This window comes from Nilaparvata lugens, chromosome 8 (genome assembly GCF_014356525.2).
Source record: "Nilaparvata lugens isolate BPH chromosome 8, ASM1435652v1, whole genome shotgun sequence".
NCBI lineage: Eukaryota > Metazoa > Arthropoda > Insecta > Hemiptera > Delphacidae > Nilaparvata > Nilaparvata lugens.
Window position 1 is genome coordinate 38,638,814 of NC_052511.1, and position 17,985 is coordinate 38,656,798.

General features: G+C 35.1%; 1 protein-coding gene across 4 annotated transcripts in view; it reads left to right on the plus strand.

The window, feature by feature from the left end:
- The window catches only part of LOC111050334 (juxtaposed with another zinc finger protein 1), a 27,881-nt gene extending 10,249 nt beyond the window's left edge, over window positions 1-17,632 (plus strand). The window contains exons 2-5 of one of the 4 annotated variants that reach the window (XM_039434699.1): window positions 1,457-1,636; window positions 4,326-4,446; window positions 7,001-7,135; window positions 13,417-17,632. In XM_039434699.1, coding sequence (XP_039290633.1) covers window positions 1,457-1,636; window positions 4,326-4,446; window positions 7,001-7,135; window positions 13,417-13,771 — 791 coding nt within the window. In that variant the 3' untranslated portion in view covers window positions 13,772-17,632. The remainder of the gene's footprint in view (window positions 1-1,456; window positions 1,637-4,325; window positions 4,447-7,000; window positions 7,136-13,416) is intronic. The other 3 variants (XM_039434701.1, XM_022336637.2, XM_022336638.2) reach the window with 3 other exon arrangements.
- Window positions 17,633-17,985: the final 353 nt, after the last annotated feature.

A 17,985-nucleotide genomic window follows, 5' to 3' on the forward strand; every position in this document is an offset into this window, starting at 1 on the left:
TAAGCTTCAGATTTGTATGAGACAGTTATGTCCCTGGGATACATTGTTTTTGAGTTATATTCGAGAAACCAAAAAATGGTCCTTTGAAGCACCCCCACCCCCTTAGCACAGGTGGTAGGGGTGAGGACTTTTGATATGTTTACCTCCTTACACCCTTAACAGAACTGCGGGGTCAAAAATTGTCTTCCAAACTTTTCCTTCTATACCCTTTTTCTGACCATTCATTGCCTAGACTAATATCAAATTACTTAATACCACCCCCAACCCCTTAGCACGAGGTAGGGGTGTGGACTTTTGATATGTTTACCTCCTTACTACCCTAAACAAAACTGCGGGTCAAAAAGGGTCTTCTTTACCCTTTTTGAGCATTCATTGCCTGTACTAATACCAAATAACTTAATACGAATGATTCGTTGTTTTTAAAAATTGAGAATTTATAGTATTTTCTGTGATGTAGTGTAGGTGAACAATCATATTGAATAAAACAACTTGAAACAATACATTATTTTTAACCCCATGTTATTCAGTACATCTGGATAATTTGATGAGTATAAAATTTATAATATCTACTTATGTAATGTTATTTTGAGAAGGGGATGAAAGCATAAGTGGTTGAGGCAATTTTGAAATCTCTCTTTGTTATTTTTTAATATTAATGAATTCCCTCTACAGTGATATTCACTATAAACTGCCATTACTGGTTGAATGGAAAACATATATGTTATTTTCAATGTATGCTGACAGTTTAAAGTGAATATCATTATAGAATTTTATCAATGTCATCAAAGAACCACTATACAATAAAACCATCAAGTAGCCCTGCAAATATGAATTAAAAATATTGAAAATCCACTTTGCAAACATTAATGTCAAATAATAAGAATCACTCTTGTTTTTAAAAATTGAGGGTTTCTAGTATTTTCTGTGTTTTAGTACGGTACAGATAGGCAATCATATTGAATAAAACACCTTAAAATTGTCACAATCAATTGTTACAGCAATAAGTCTTCGGGGTGGTTTACACCATTTAATTTGGATTTTCGTTTAATAATAATAATAATTATTAATTCATTAGCATTTGAATAAATGCAATATCTCAGTTATTTCCATCTTTAAATTGTTACAGCCATTTTCACTTTTTGTGTAGTTGAGAAGTTGATATTGTGGTAATTATTCATATTGAATGGAAAAGACTAAGAAATTGTCAAAAACCACAGATTTATTGATACCTAGAAAGACCGGTTTCGGTTATTACACCATTGTCAATCTCTGATTAACAGAGTTTATGGTGTAATAACCGAAACCGGTCTTTCTAAGTATCAATAAATCTGAGGTTTTTGACAATTTCTTAGTCTTTTTCATTCAATTACAGCCATTTTTTAAGTTGATTAGGTATCATTTTTTGTTAATCTAGTTATTTAGAAAATTGGATAATTTAAATAATTTGATTTTTCAGACTATGACTCTACCATAGTCCTAGATCAGAAGGAGCAGCAGCAGCCGACATGTCTGCCTTTGAGTTATGTGCTGCGTTTCTACGCAGAGCCGAACAGTCAGAATAGTGACAATCACAACAAACCCACCGCAATTGTGCCTGTCACAATACCATCTTCCACAACCACAACCCCAAAGACTGGTAATTACTCTAACAATAAGATCCACCACCTGCTGGATTCCGTTCATTGTTTTGTATTCTAGTATGAATAATCAAAATAACTTTTAAAAAATTATCATTCTCATCAAAAATCAACAATTCCTTGAACTCCTTTTGATGGCAGATTTGAGTCGAATCATCCTAGTCCAGTCACTATATACATTGGTGCATGCAATTTATATTGTAGTTCTGATTTTTAATATATTATTTGGGTACATAAGAAAGGCCAGAACCAATTTCTTCATGCAAAATTTCCTTGTGCTATAGATACAGAGTGACCCAAAAACCTCGTATTTTCGGCTCATTTTCCAGTTTTCAGCTATTTCTACAAATCTCGTAATCGGACAGAAAAATTTGTTCTCGCCCTTACTAGGAAATACCGAAATGAAGTGCATCTAACGGGTGATTCTCATAGAACATAATCTCATGAACTTATGTCATTGTGCGAAATATCAATGTGAGGACAATGTAGTTGGTGATGATGGTTGAAGCTGAAAATTAGGTGTTTTTCACAATACAAGGAGCATTGTTGTCAGGTGTACCTGGAAATCTATATGAGATGGAGCGCTCTTCCTGATCTCAGATTGTAGAGCACAAAAATACGCCCAGAGGGATTTTGAATTATACATCTAAATGGTAACAATCGAGAGATATCGTTGATCAAAAACTAAAATTCTTCAAAATTGATTTTTTCATTCAAATTTCACTCATTCTTGAAAAATCATAGCTCAGTACTCATTGGAAATAGAGAGTTCCGAATGATCTCATTTTATTCATAATTTCATAATATAGAAAACAGTCGAGAGCAAATTTTTCTGTCCGATTACGAGATTTGCAGAAATAGCTGGAAAATGAGCCGAAAATATGAGGTTTTTGGGTCACTCTGTATCTAGCACAAGGAAATTTTGCATGAAGAAATTGGTTCTGGACTTCTCTTATGTACCCAAATAATATATTAAAAAATCAGAACTACAATATAAATTGCAAGCACACCCCCTTTTTTATGTATATATTGACTGGACTATCCTCAGCCTCAGCAAAAATGAACAATTACATTTTATACCTTTTGACGACATAGCAGTCTAGACTGTTGTAAATTGAGATTCTTGTACGCTTGAAGATTGATTGTTATGAATTGATTGAAGTCCAAAAACGCTCCTCCCGTGATTAGTAGATTTAACTATTATTTACAAAAGAAATAAAGACTCCTATGTCGTCAAACAAGTACTCAAATTGACTAACTGGCAGCTTGTAATAAAAAATGAACTTTGTTGTAGTTCAGTCACTGTGTTACTTGTAAATATTTAAAAAAACACTTACTTTTCTTGGAGTATTGAGGAATGCATTTCACTCCTGATGAGGAGCTTCGTCAGCCTCTGGAGCTTCATCAACCTGGCTGAAGGAGTGAAATGCATTCCTCAATACTCCAACAAAAGTAAGTGTTTTTTTTTCAAATATTTACAAGTAACACAGTGTCTGAACTACAACAATTAAAGTTATTATATTGTTTCGTCATGGAAAGTAACATCAGAATAAAAAATGAAATTATGAAATCCATGTAATTCCACTTTGATATACAATGTGAGGACAATGTAGTTGGTGATGACGGTTGAAGCTGAAAATAGGTGTTTTTCATAATACAAGGACCATTGATGCCAGGTGTACCTGGGAATCTATATGAGATAGAGCGCTCTACCTGGTCTTAGATTGTAGAGCACAAAATCACGCCCAGAGGAATTTTGAATTATTCATCTAAATGGTAACAATCGGATGATATTGTTGATCAAAAACTAAAATTCATCAAAGTTGATTTCTCATATAAAATTTACTTATTTTTGAAAAATCATAACTTAGTAGGTACTCATTGAAGATAGAGAGTTCCGAATGATCTCATTTTATTCAGAATTTTATAATCTAAAAAAAAGGCGAGAGCAAATTTTTCTGTCCGATTACTGAATTTGGCGGAAATAGCTGGAAAATGAATACGAGGATTTTGGACCACTCTGTATCTACCACAAGGAAATTTTGCATGAGCAAAAATTGGTTCTGGACTTCTCTTATGTATTCAAACAATATATTGCAAAATCAAAACTACGATATAAATTGCAAACACACCCCCTTTTTTATGTCTGTTTTTATGTCTATATTGACTGAACTAAATGGGCTTCTGCTACACTGCTAAGGACTTCTATTTATATAGCTTCCATTAGATATTCCAAATAATTAATATACAGTAATAATATTCCAGCAGTCCGTTAACTGCAATTTCTAATAAATCTTCCAACATGCATTAAAAAAGGTCAAGGATACTTTGTTACACATATGAACAAAAATTCAAAGAAAATAAATAATACTATACAATTCAATCCATTCTGAGACTTATCAGTCTTGTTAAAATTCATGGAACCCTCTTATTGATAATATTGAAACCTTTCAACCTCATGGGCACGCTTCCGTCGGTCCCAGCTGCCTAAAAAGCAGTCGTTAGGTCATGTCAGAGGCCCTGAAATTGATCAGTTGCGACCTGAAAACTCTGACACCAGACCTGACCCAACCAGGTCACACGATATTATCATTATTATCATACTTAACAAAAGTTTTTATATGAGCTGTAATGTATTATCTCAGTAAAAAATAGTATATGCAAATCCTGGTTAATATTGTATTGTACTTGCAGAAACTGAAGTGGAAATAAAAGATGGATTTGTGAGTGATTTTGAAGACAGCAATGAATCATGGACTACGACGCAGGGAGGATTCAGCTCCGATTTTATTTTACGGTATGGCACTAAGTAAGTTCTCCATTTCTTGATTTTATGTGTGTTAATTCACGGTTTGCAAGCTACTGATATTCTTATAAAACCGTATGCTATTATTATTAAATAAATTTATCAACTTGTTCAAAGAGCTTATTGGCAGAATTTGAGAGGGGAAGCACAATCATGAGGTGGAGCAAGGTACCTAGAATAACTGTTTTGGGTACAATGTATTCTAGGTACATTGAGGTGGAGTATACTGTACTAGAGTAATATTCTTATTCTTTTATTTACACTCAATAAGTGCATTGTTGTGTTATGTAATTTTTTAGGGTTTCAATTCAAAGATAATGCTTATAAATTATACATGAACATATCCAAGTGTAGTAGGCTGGGCTACAACATTAATTATTATGTATTAATGTGCATAAAATATCCAAATGTTTCTCTTTCTGTGTTGTTGTGAAGGAGATGATGACCTGGTAGATATCATTGCTAAATGAAAAGGACTTCATATTGTCAAAATCGTTCATTTATTCAAACAATTGGAGACTCGCAAATTCTAGAGTCTATTCTAGAAACTCATTAACTAGATAAAAATTCAAATAGCTATTATGAACATGTTTCTTCTTGATAGTCGATATATGGTGATTCATTATTTTGTTAATATTTTTCGCGAAATCTCATATTGATTTAAAATAGAAAGTATTCAATTCCTAACTGGTATTGATATGGGAGAATGAGCTTCATTAGTGTATATAGGTACTTATTTATATTACTCTCAGCATTGTATTATGTATTACCAAGTCCAAGTTCATTTTGTTTAGAGTGTAAGCCATCCCTCTACACAGGTTCAACTTAAATAGGGATGCGCTGTGGATATTCATATGTTATCGTATATTATGCGTAAAAATGTTTTGTATGGGTGGGCAGAGCCGACTGACGAGTTTGAAAGGGTTATAAATAATGAACGGAGAAACTTAGAAAAAAATGGTTTGGTTTATTGAATTCAGCTCGAAAAATAGTTTTTAGTGTTAGTTTTTGAAAATTATATCGGTTAAATGGCGGTCATCAGCAGCTATACACTGATGTAGCCTATTTTTGAAATTTTCAAACGCATTTTGGCATATTGCCACTGGTAAGGCCTGAATCTCCTCCCTGATTTTCTCCTTAAGCTCTTCCAAAGTGTGTGGGCGATGTTTGAAAACCTTTTCTTTGAGGTAGCCCCACAGGAAAAAGTCACAGACACTCAAATCGGGTGAGCGTGCCGGCCACTTCACGTCCCCCCTCAGAGAGATAAGTCGCCCTGGGAACATTTCTCTCAACAAATCCATTGAAATGCGCGCTGTGTGGGCTGTAGCCCCATCCTGCTGAAACCATATTTCCCCCAAGTCTTGTTCCTCAGCAAGTTCTTCCAATTTGGGTTGCAGAAACGTTTGTAACATTGTGACATAACGCTCGGAGGTGACAGTGACGGTGATGTTGTCATCTTCGAAGAAGTATGGCCCTATCACTCCAAATTGAGAAACGGCACACCAAACTGTCACTTTTGGTGAATTAAGTGGTCTTTCATGAAGTTGTCGAGGGTTATTTGCTGCCCAGTACCGGAAGTTTTGTTTGTTGACAGCTCCACACAGATGAAAATGAGCCTCGTCACTGCAGAAAAGAGTCGCCATTGCCGGGATGCGTTGAAGCATTTCCTTGCAACAATTTTTACGGTTCAAAAATCGGCGGCATTTAATTTTGCACAATCATGATTTTATATGGATGAAAAAACAAATGTTCATGAAGAATCCTCCTAATTGAACGGCTGGACATCCCCAAAGCTATTGCATGCCTGCGTGCAGAACGCCTCGGTGATTGCTCGACTGCTGCTCTCACAATTTCAATATTTTCGGGAGTTCTCACTGTTCTTGGTGCGCCATGTCTTCTTTCTTGTCGTGTACTACCAGTTTTCTCGAGTTGACGAACCCACGCTCTGATAGAGTTCACAGATGGGACGGGTTTGTGGACAGGAATGTTAAAATGTCGTCGAAACGCCCGTTGAACTGCGATAGTCGAATGTTGATTTTCGTAAAAAGCGCGAACAACATAACCGCGATGCTCTCCCGTCCAATTCATGATGCACACTAAAAACTATTCTCCCGGGACTGTACAATGACGCCCACCGAGCCTGCCTACTCCCACCACAGGCTGAGCAGTGCCCCCTCCAAACTCGTCAGTCGGCTCTGCCCCACCTTGTATATTAATTTGAATTTTTGCAATATGTTTGTAAACATTGTAAACTTGCAGTGAAATAAATGAATTATTATTATAAAAACAATTCTAGAGACTAATGGTTTTGATTTTGTGCTTGTGTCATATAAATAAATATCGAGTAGTTTTCATTCAACATTCAAATGTTTCAAGCCTATAATATTGATCCAAAAATCATTTACTACACATAAACAACAAATAATGATTACGTGTTGTACAGTATTAGTGTTGTCTTTTTTCTTTAGGGCTGCTTTTGAATATAAATATAAATATAAATCTGAGTACCCTTTTTATATCAAGTATTAATGTTATTTCATCAAATATTGTGTTTCAGAACCGCCAATAATGTAAACTTGTCAATAAATCAAGAGAAACCTTTTGGCTGTCCTGTTCCTGGATGCAAGAAAAGATACAAAAACATCAACGGAATCAAGTATCATTCGAAAAACGGCCACAAGAACGAAGGAAGGTGAGCTCAAATATTTATATCATTATAATAATTAACAATCTATTCTCTTCTAAGGTCGACATTTAATTAGAATACGAGGCTGGGACATCACTGAGACACCAGGAAAAAGGAAGAACGCTGCTCTACAATTTTGGTGTCCCAGCGGTGACATGGCGAGCGACTTGAGTGAGACACCAGCCGGACACCAAAACAAGGTCCGATTACAAGAATGTGGTGTCTCGGCTGGTGACGACCCAATGTATGAGAGCCTTAGGTTTATATTGCACACATACACTGATGTCTAACTGGTCTCCTAGTTTAATTCAAGCCATAGTTGCATCTTGATCATGGTTACAAGAATGTGGTGTCTCGGCTGGTGACGACCCAATGTATGAGAGCCTTAGGTTTATATTGCACACATACACTGATGTCCTACTGGTCTCCTGGTTTAATTCAAGCCATAGTTGCATCTTGATCATGTGCTTCTTGTTTGGTTAACATTTGTTGGCCTGGTTGGCAGCAACTCTCCATGCCTTCATCTCTTGCTTCTCTCTTTTATCTCCTCTCTCTCTCTCTATAAAGGTATCTCCTCTACGCCCTAATAAATGCATAATTATAATCAATCAATCTCTTCTCAGAGTTAGTGGGAAGGATATTTTTAATATTCTTTCCGAAGAATGGACATTGATATGTCCAAAGCTCCGCCAATTTATGTAGATGCATAACAATATAATTATCTATAGTTATTATATTACAAATTGCTTTTTGATATCATATACAGTTCAATAATTATTTTCTTAGTCTATATTATGTAAATTCATCTATAATTTTGCTGTATTGTAAGCTATTGTATATAAGTGTATAAGCCAGTATATATTGTAATCTACATAAATAAAGTACTCAATCAATCATCCGCCATCCTTTTGAGTTTACTGTAGTTGGCACATCTCAGATCCTTCTTCAGTTTTCCTATGTACTCCAGTCTTGGCCTTCCTCGCGCATTCCTTCCCTCCATAATTATTTTTGCTACTCCTTCATGTCGAAGAATATGACCAACTATAGTCCGTGCAAATTTACTTCAGACTTGGAGGAATATGCAGCGCAGTGAAATGGAGGGAAATCAGCCAATTACAGTGATTAATAGAGTAATAGGTGGAAGCGCAGTTGCCAATTTGTCAGTCGTCTGACCGCTTTCAGACAGGAAACTTCGCATGTGTAGCATGAGCACATGAACAGTCACTAGAAGTTGGAGAACGCTGGCCGCTTCAAAACGGCAACATCGCGCCTCTGTATCCCTGCTGCTGTATGCTTTCTCTGCTGCGCATGTCCATCCCAAGTCCCAAGTAAATTTGCACGGACTATAGTTGTGCTCTTCTCCTTTTTATTTATTTCAGTAGACAACCTCTCTGAGGAAGCAAGTTTTTACTACTTCTTCCATCATTAGTGATCTTGCTTCCGAGATAGTTGAACTCCTTTACTTCTTTTATAACTTCATTCCTCGGCCTTATTTCTGTCATCAAATCAAATTTATTCATAAAAAACAATTACAATACAAATTAGAATACTATATAACATTTAAATCAAAACAATGAAGTTTTATGCATTGAATAATTTCTTAATAGGCAAAGATAATTCAATGAATAAATATACAACCCACTATAATAAATTATATGTGTTGGGGTATAAGTTATTAGTTGCTTGTTGCGTGTTATAATTGCTATTTAAAAATTTCATTCAGTGATATAGGATTAAAGTTTTTTATTGAAATTAGTAAAAATTTATAATACAAACAAAATTATGAAATTAGTAGATAAATAATTATGAACGGAAATCCAAATTAAATTCTGTAATTCACCCCGAAGACTTCTGCTACTGCAAATATTGACAACAGGGTAAACAGCTATACTCTGTCCAGACTGTGATGAACGCTGGAAGTTAAAGCCGACCCTCGCTCCCCCACGCGCAGGCACATACGCCAGGCCTACCTGCGCCATTGATATACTATGGCCCGGTTGCACAACAGCCGGTTGAATGTTGACCGTGATCAATTTCACGAGAACCAATCAGAGAAGGCGTTTTTGAAAAGACGACTTCCCCGATTGGTTCTCGTGGAATTAATCACGGTTAAAACTTAACCGGATGTTGTGCAACCGGCACCATGTATACTACCATAGATAAAGGATAAGCATAAGCTTTTATTTTTATATTTCTTGTATTTACTATATTTCTTGTCTCTGATACTACTTAGTATACAGGTAGAGAGACCGTCCCTTTACTCATACACACAAAAGGAGACTGCGCTTGTGTGTGTGAGTAGCAGGAGGGTCGGCTTAATCTTTCAGCGCTCATCGCAGTCTGGACAGAGTATAGATGGAGATTCGATGAGCGCTACTATTCAAAAATTATTTGTCAGCCCGAGAATCGAACCCAGTACCTCCTAATTGCCAATCAGGAATACCCTTACACCAAACTGACAATCTCTGGAATTACAGCATTTAATTTGGATTTCCGTTTAATAATAATAACTAATTTGTTAGCATTTGAATAATTGCAATATCTCATAATTTCCATCCATTAGTACAGTGGTTCTCAAACTTTTTACTTCAAGCCCCCCCCCCTGCATAATCCAGCTGTAAGCCGGACCCCTTACATGCTATCTCACCACAAATCTCTTTAGCTTTTTCCTCCATTTTCTTCTCAAATCTTCTCTCCAGCTGTTCTACATTGCTACTTGTAATAGAATTGGACTCAACACGAGCTTTATCATAGCCACCTCTAATACAAGGCCCCGGCCTACGATATTGCAACGTGGCAGTGTAGGCCTAGAATCTAATACATGATTGGTGGAAAAGATTTAAAAAAATACCAGCTGATCTTTTTCACCAATCATGTATTAGATTCTAGGCCTACGCTGCCACGTTGCAATATCGTAGGCCGGGGCCTTGTATTACAGGTGGCTATGGCTTTATTCGACATTAAATATGTGTCTTAGTAACAGAGATAACAGATTATAAATATTACAGATGTTTTATCATCACAATCTTCCCCCCTTAATATCAATCGGCACTCGTGGGGTATGGGGCGAGCTGGCGAAGTGAGACTGTCGATTCTCTGCCGTCGTTGTGGCGAACAAACACATATTCAGGGTTACTCTCGATTAATTCAACTTTTTCAACTTGCGATTCTTGTTTTGAGTTTTTTTGTCATCTTCTTCAACCATACTGGTCCAGGTGTCAATAGCCAGGTTGGTAATGGTTTTCCATTACTTGAGTTTCTTGCATGTAAAAACATCCGCTCATGTGGTGTGCAGTTGGTGCTTGTGCATAATAGGGAACGAATAGAGTTAAGGGCATCGGGGAGAACTTGTTCCTTGAACTTGATTGTAGTGGGCCTTTGAAATCCATATTAAGACGTTCAAATGGTCGAGTTGCTTTGATAAGGCGGCCAGTTCCTTTGGCATAGCGTGGTTTCATTTCAGAACATGTAATACATTTGGAACATACTTCTTTTACATCATCTATTGAATATGGTAAGTTCTTTGTTTTGGTCCAATGATGGAGTCAAGTAACTCCTGGATGACACAGGTCCTCATGAATTTTTATCAGTTTCTTTATATCTGTATGGCATCCAACAGTGGCACAGACTCTTGATAGTGTATCTGCTGGTATATTATTATAGCCACAAAATCTGCATTGAATCTTCTTTTGGTAAGAATTACGGACTAAAGTCGTTTTCTCGGTATTTTTATTCTCGTTTGCTAGGACTGTGTTAACATATTCTGAACTGGTTTCGTATTCTTTAGCAATGTTTTCAGCATTCTCTAACATTCGTGCTTGTGAGATAGCGTCTTGCAAAGTTAGCGATTTCATTTCGAAAAGATGTTGTCTGATTTTCGATGATTCTAATCCGGAGATGAACGCGTCTCGGATATATTCACTTTTGTTATCGTCAGCCGTGACTGCTTGAAAGTTACATGGTAAACTTAGCCGTTTTAGTTTATTATAGAATTGATCAATTGATTCTCCATGGGTTGTTTTGCTTTAGATAAGCAGTAACGTGCATGTACTACATTTTGAGGTTTTATAAAGCTTTCTTCAAGAGTTGTTATAGCTTCTTCAAATGATATACAATTGCAAATACTTTCAAAAATATTCGGTGACACATAATTGATCAAAACATTCAATTCATCCTTTTTCGGGATTGAACTGTTTTTTAAGAAGTTTAAAAATGTTACCTTCCAATGTCTACACGTTTTCGGTGCTTCATCTGAATCTTGGTCAATCGATAAAACTGTTGGTTTCAGTATTTTTCCAAGCATTTGGTTTTGCGAATCGTTTTCTCCTTCACTGACTAAATCTTGACGTTTACTCGTTTTTCTTTTCGGACCCATTTATTTTATCTTTAATGTCGAATAAATTGTAATATAATTGGACTCAACACGAGCTTTATTCGACATTAAATATGTGTCTTAGTAACAGAGATAACAGATTATAAATATTACAGATGTTTTATCATCACACTACTTAACTTTTCGTTCATTTCTTTCTTATTCTCTTCCAATTTCTTGCTGTTTTCTTCCAATTTCTTACTAATTTCTGTCCTGTTTTCTTCTAATTGCTTGCTCATACCTGTCCGGCTTTCTTCGAAACTGGCACCCATATCTTCCCTCATACTTGCTAATAAGTTGAAGATCTTGTCCATTTCGTTCCCTGACAGTCCTACTTTACTCCTTTTTTCACTCGGAATTTGTTCTTGGTCGTCGTGAGAGTCACCAGGTTGATTTAATACGTCAGAATTCGGTAACATCTGGTCTCGATGGTGTTGTCTGTGCTTCCCTCACTGCTTTCGAAATTTGTTGTGGTGCTCTCATTTGTTGCCATTGTGTCTGATAGAAGTGTGTTCACAACCCTATTTCTAAGAAAATACCTTGACATAGGTAACCTATACTTCAAACCTATTACTAATCCTACCTATCACGAAGCGCATACATGACCCAAATAATGTTCACACAGAAAAATGAAATACTGTTTAATGAACTACACCCACAAATAAATAATTCAAAATTAACTTTCTATGATGCTTGACTGGATAAATAATATACATGTATAAGCATAGACTACAATACATGTTGTAGTTGTACATATACGTATACCTACGTATATATATACCTTCATATTTTACACTCAATATTTATTTAGTTGAGTTTTGCACATTCTATACATAACCCAATGTTGCAATAGTTCCAATCATAATAAAACAAATTCTATACAAACAATAAATTATAATTTATTCAGGCACTACAGCTACTATAGTAGATAGTTGTTGTTTTTGTTTCTCATAGAAATTAACAATACAAAGAGCATCAGTATGAAGGATGAGCTTGTTTTTTTTCGCACAGAGTTTGTTGAAACGAGGTGTCAGCTCCGATAACGCTACTCTAGTTCCTGGGTCACATCCAGTCTTGGTCTTTATTCACTTTTCATGGCAGCTAGAGCAGAAAACCCAGTTTCACTCGGATAAATTGTAGCAAATAGTATATATCTTCAATGCCTTTTCACTGAAAATTGGGTGTTCCTTTTGCACACCAATCCAGAAGGATGTAAGAGAATATTCTTCAAACTTCATTTTAAGCGCAAAGTCACCATGGAGATCAATGAGGTTTTCTTTTTATGTCATGTTGAGGGAGCACTTATTGATTGAGAATTTGAATTCGACGGTACGGTTGATATAAATATTTTATGACAAAAATTACTCACGTGTAATTTTAAAAATAGAAAGATAGCTTATCGTAATTATTTTAGAAGTAAATTTAAAACATTTTCCAACCAAGCTTTGCGCCCCCCTGAGCATTCATCGCGCCCCACACTGTGAGAACCACTGCGTTAGTAGATAAATATTAATGTTATTAGGGACATTGTTGTTATTCTCTCTGTTTCTGCTACAGACTAGTATAAATATGCTACATATGTGACAAATCAGCATGCGAATTCAAGAGTTCTAATCCAGAAAAGGAGACGTTGGATTCCCACATATCAGTGACAGTGAATGTTCCCGGTACAGTGAGAATATAATTCACATAAGTTTTAATAGGACTATTCATACTCGCTCACACGGGTTGAATGGGAATACCCCCATTAGAACTTATAGGGATTATATTCTCACTGTGTCGGTCATGCACTTACACAGTCATTAATATGTGGGAATCCGTCTTTAAACTCAACTCAGAACACATAATCAGTAGTGAAGACTGTCTATACCTCAAAACATTTTTAATTAGCTCACCTCAATTTGTCGTCTTGCAGGGTGAAAAAGGCCTACAAATGCCACTGCGGCAAAAGCTACAAGACATATTCGGGCCTAAAGGGACATTCGGCAACAGCACACGACAGAGCAACCATGACACAGATGACGTCACAAAACGGCGACCCGCTACAAGTACCTGTCAAAGCGCTCACTTTGAAGAGCATCGCTTCTTTGGGACTACCTCTCAAAACTCTCATCATAAGACAAGACTCTCTCACCAAATCCTTCACCTCCACTCTATCCTCAGCTCCTCCCTCCTCTGCCTCGCCTCCCTCCTCTCTACCGGCTTCTTCTCCTCCTCTTCTTTCTCCTTCTTCACTATCGTCGTCTTCGTCTTCGTGGAAAGATGAGTGAAGTGGAGAAGACATGTTGTTTGTAGCGGGTGGTTCATAGAGCAGGGTGGACAAAAACCTTTCAGAAACTTGTGTAAAATGTGTTTTCACAATATCAAGTTTTATTTTGTTTGAATCATTAGATGAGCATTCATATCTGATATCTTATATATTGAGTTTGATTTATGTTTTATCATTGAGGAGAAGAGTTTGTTTTGTGTTCAATTTTTGTATTATCTGAGAAACAACTAAATTATTCTATCCAAGGCCAAAAAATATTTATCCACATAAACTTAAAGTTGAAGTGACGTCACTTAGTTTAAATACAATGCTGTTTTTCACGGGATAAAATATTGTTAGTTGTTTTTCATTGAAAATAAGAGTTTATGTTGTTTTTGAAATGTTTGTGTATAGGATAAGTTTTTGACTTCGTCCAGAAGATGAGTTGATTTCTTATTTCATTCTCTCAAGAACAACTTCAAAATCTACTGCATATTATTTCATCTATGATCTATGATCAGTAAACTATATAAGTTAAATTTAATATTGAGCTTGTTGATGGGATATTTTTAAGCATATAATTCTTTATCATTCTTCTGAATTTTCTATTTCAGATTGAATGTTTGAATCATATTTCTAAAAATATGATTTTTTTCGAAGATGAATATGGTTTCATTCTCTTTCAAACATTATTAAATTTCTAAAAAGACAAATGCATATTACTGGTTTGCAATATTCATTGAATCATTCATAATTACGAAAGTACCTACTCATTTGAAATGAATAATCTTTATACCAATGAAAAGAGAAAATTTCAAAGTTTTTTCTCCAATAAATACCTTGGGACCCTATTAGACAAGGCAGACAACTAGGTCAACACAGTCAGCCGGGCAGGCAGTCGCTCACTCCATCATCGGACACTGTTTTTCGAGTAGGGCAGCCATTTTTTGGCTGCTGGTTGGATGCCAAGCCCATAGACCACACTGGTAGCCAAAACGTGGCTGTCCAAGTCTTAAAACAATACCCGGTGACGGAGTGAGTGGCTGCCTGTGTGGCAGGGTTGCCTGGTTGGCTGCGCGTTCTGGCTGCCTAGTCTAATAGGGGCCCAAGGTATTTATTGTAAAAAACTTTGGATTTTCCGCTTTCCATTGGTATAAAAGTTATTCACTTCGAATGAGCACTTTGGTAACTATATACAAATGAATCTTTTGTAGAAGCCCTGTAGTTATAAATCATTTTTGTAAATCTAGTAATTTCTCATTTGTTAGAAGTTGATATCGATACAGAACTTACTGATGCCGTAGTCTAATCGGAAACTTCTATATATTATCTGAGAACTTCAGAGAGAGCACATTATCTACTCCCATAATAATGTTCAGTGTTTCTGAGAAATGTCCTATGTTATTCATGTAGAAAGGGGACATCTCATATTCTCATCAAACTCATTCCTCCTCAATGATAAAACCAGTTTAAGATTATTTTCTATCAAATTTGTCTGAACCAAACTCGTTAAATCCCTCAATGATAATACTGTACAAATACTGTACGTTTACTACAAATACTGTATAATACAATGATAATACAAATCAAATATGTCTGAACCACCCTTTGTCGCTCTACAGGCTTGAACATTATTGTGATGATCTTTGCAGCCTTATATGTCGTAGAATATATTATAAGTTAGTTGTATTTAGAATTGAAAACTCAGTATTGATGGAGTTTAGATGCTGAGTCTGAAAAGAGTTCAGAGTTGAAAATCTTTTGTGTTGCTTTTTAGTTTCATTTGTACATAAAATTTTCCAAAGAGATTGATTGTGTTATGAAGCGACATGACTGAGTTACAATTTTAATGACGTCATAGTTTCTGTAACGTGAACACTGAGGATGCACAAATTATTTTGTAAAACAATTAAGTACTGACTTGTGTCTGGGAGTGACTGAATTTCAGTTATGTTATATAATTTTACCAAAGATTTTTAGTCAATGCTCAGTTTAAGTTACTGTGATGTGGAAGTCACATTTAGTTATTTTTCATTTTGTAGTTTTAGTTGCTTTATTTTAAGTTGATAACTTCTAGTTTTCAATATTAATAGTTGAGAGATAAAGTCGTGTCCACACTGAACAAATGCTCGACAAACATGTTTTTTGAAACGGTTTGGGCAAATGTTATTATGTTTGACAAACCATGTTTGCCCGTGACCAGTGTGGACGCGTCACCAAACAAAATTTTTGTAAGTGAGGAGAAAAGGTTTTATGTATAACAGCTGTTTTACAGCTGTCAGCACTGAAAATGTTTGAAGAACAGTAATTTTTTGTTTGATAAACAATGATTGTCCAAACTTTTAAAAATGTTTGTCCCTGATCTCCTCAACAAAAATGTTTGCCGAACATGTATGTCGAACATTTGTTCAGTGTGGACACGGCTTTAGAAACCAAGTTTTGTTTTTGTGAATCTTTTTCAGAGGATCAACTTTGTTCAATTAAAGTTCCTGTTACTGTATTTCCAGTTAATTATTATTTAAGTGTTGTGATACAATACTTTATTATTATTTGTATTAGTATGTTGTATGATTTCAATTTAAACACTTAATTTGTTGTATACGGTACATGATGTTACTTACATAGTCTGGAAAAACCCAAATAATGATTAAGGTTTAGATGTTTTACAATAATAGAAATAGTTTGAACGCAAAACGCAAAGCACTGCTTAAATTTTGTTAAGAAAAATGTTGTTGTCTTATTTTGTATAATTATTGTAATTTATCTGGCAATTCAGTTCAAACAGTTCTGTGAAGAAGCCAAAAGAGGGCGACACGATATATTTTCTCTTCAGCCACTATTTAACTGGGTTTACATAATTTTAACCACTATTAAACTGAGTTTACATAATTTTAACCAGTATTAAACTGGGTTTACATAATTTTAACCAGTATTTTAACTGGGGTAAACATTTAATCCAGTTCTATTAATATAATAATCGTTTACTTTTGATTCGTCTCTGATGTGAAGAGCATGATAAAAGTACTTTGATTTCTCTACAAATTAGACTATCCATCTTGAAACAGCAACTGGTTTTCATTCATCAATTTAAAACCTGAGGCCCGGTTGCACAAAAGCCTGATAAATTTTAATCATGATCAAATGCTACGAAATCCAATGAGAGAATAAAGTACTTGATTGGTTCTTGTAGCATATAATCATGATCAAAATCTAACAGGTTTTTGTGCAACCGGGACTCGAATTTTAAATTGATGAATGGAAATCAGTTAATCTTCTCTTGTAAGCAGTCTTATTTATCCAAAAAAATCCAAGTAGATCTACTTTTATCATGGTCTTCATTTCAGAGGTGAATCAGAAGTAAACAAATATAGGAAATCAAACTTTCTATTATTGAAAACGTCTTAGATACCTTAAATCTTAAGTTTTTTACATATCAAAATTTGAATCAGTAATAAGTTTCTCCCTATTTTTGCAAAATGAACACATAGTGGGTGCTACTAAAAAGCTATGTGCCAGCAAAATTAAATTAGTAAGTTATTGTAAATTAATTTTTTCAAATGTTACACTAAAATTTGTACTTGAACGACCATATTGCTTGTTATTATTTAATTGAACATTGAAATTCGATTTTTCTAGGTGTGTTATTCTATTCATTAGATTAAGAATCAAACAATACACTTTGAATATACATAATGTATTTGAAACATGTATATACAAATGTTAACTACTTACTGTACGGAACCCCAGAATCAATAAGAAATGTGATTAGAGGTGCGCATATATTTTTATAAAAGTATTAAAAAACTAATGGAATATCAAAATTGAAGACAGCTATTTTGTAGTAATTTTCGAGTAGTGACAGTAAATTTTATTTGCTTTGGAATTGTGCGTTTCCCTTATTATTACATATTACCCAATTCATTATTTGATTACCACTGACTATTTACTGTCTAATTTTTAACTGATGATATTTGGATAAGGCGTGAAATATTATTTAAGGATTCAAATAAAAATTAATTACCGTAAACCTTTTTCCAACTCTATATTCTCACGAATTTTATTTCCATTTTTTATGTAAATAATACGAGCAGCAGTAGCCCTTGTCAATAAAGTGAATATTTATGGATTCATCTGTATGATGTAACATTCGATGTTGCAAGAAATCCATAGTAGCCTACTGAAGATTCTCGAGATTAATACTTGCTGAAAAACTCACGATTCTCAAGATTTTTTGAG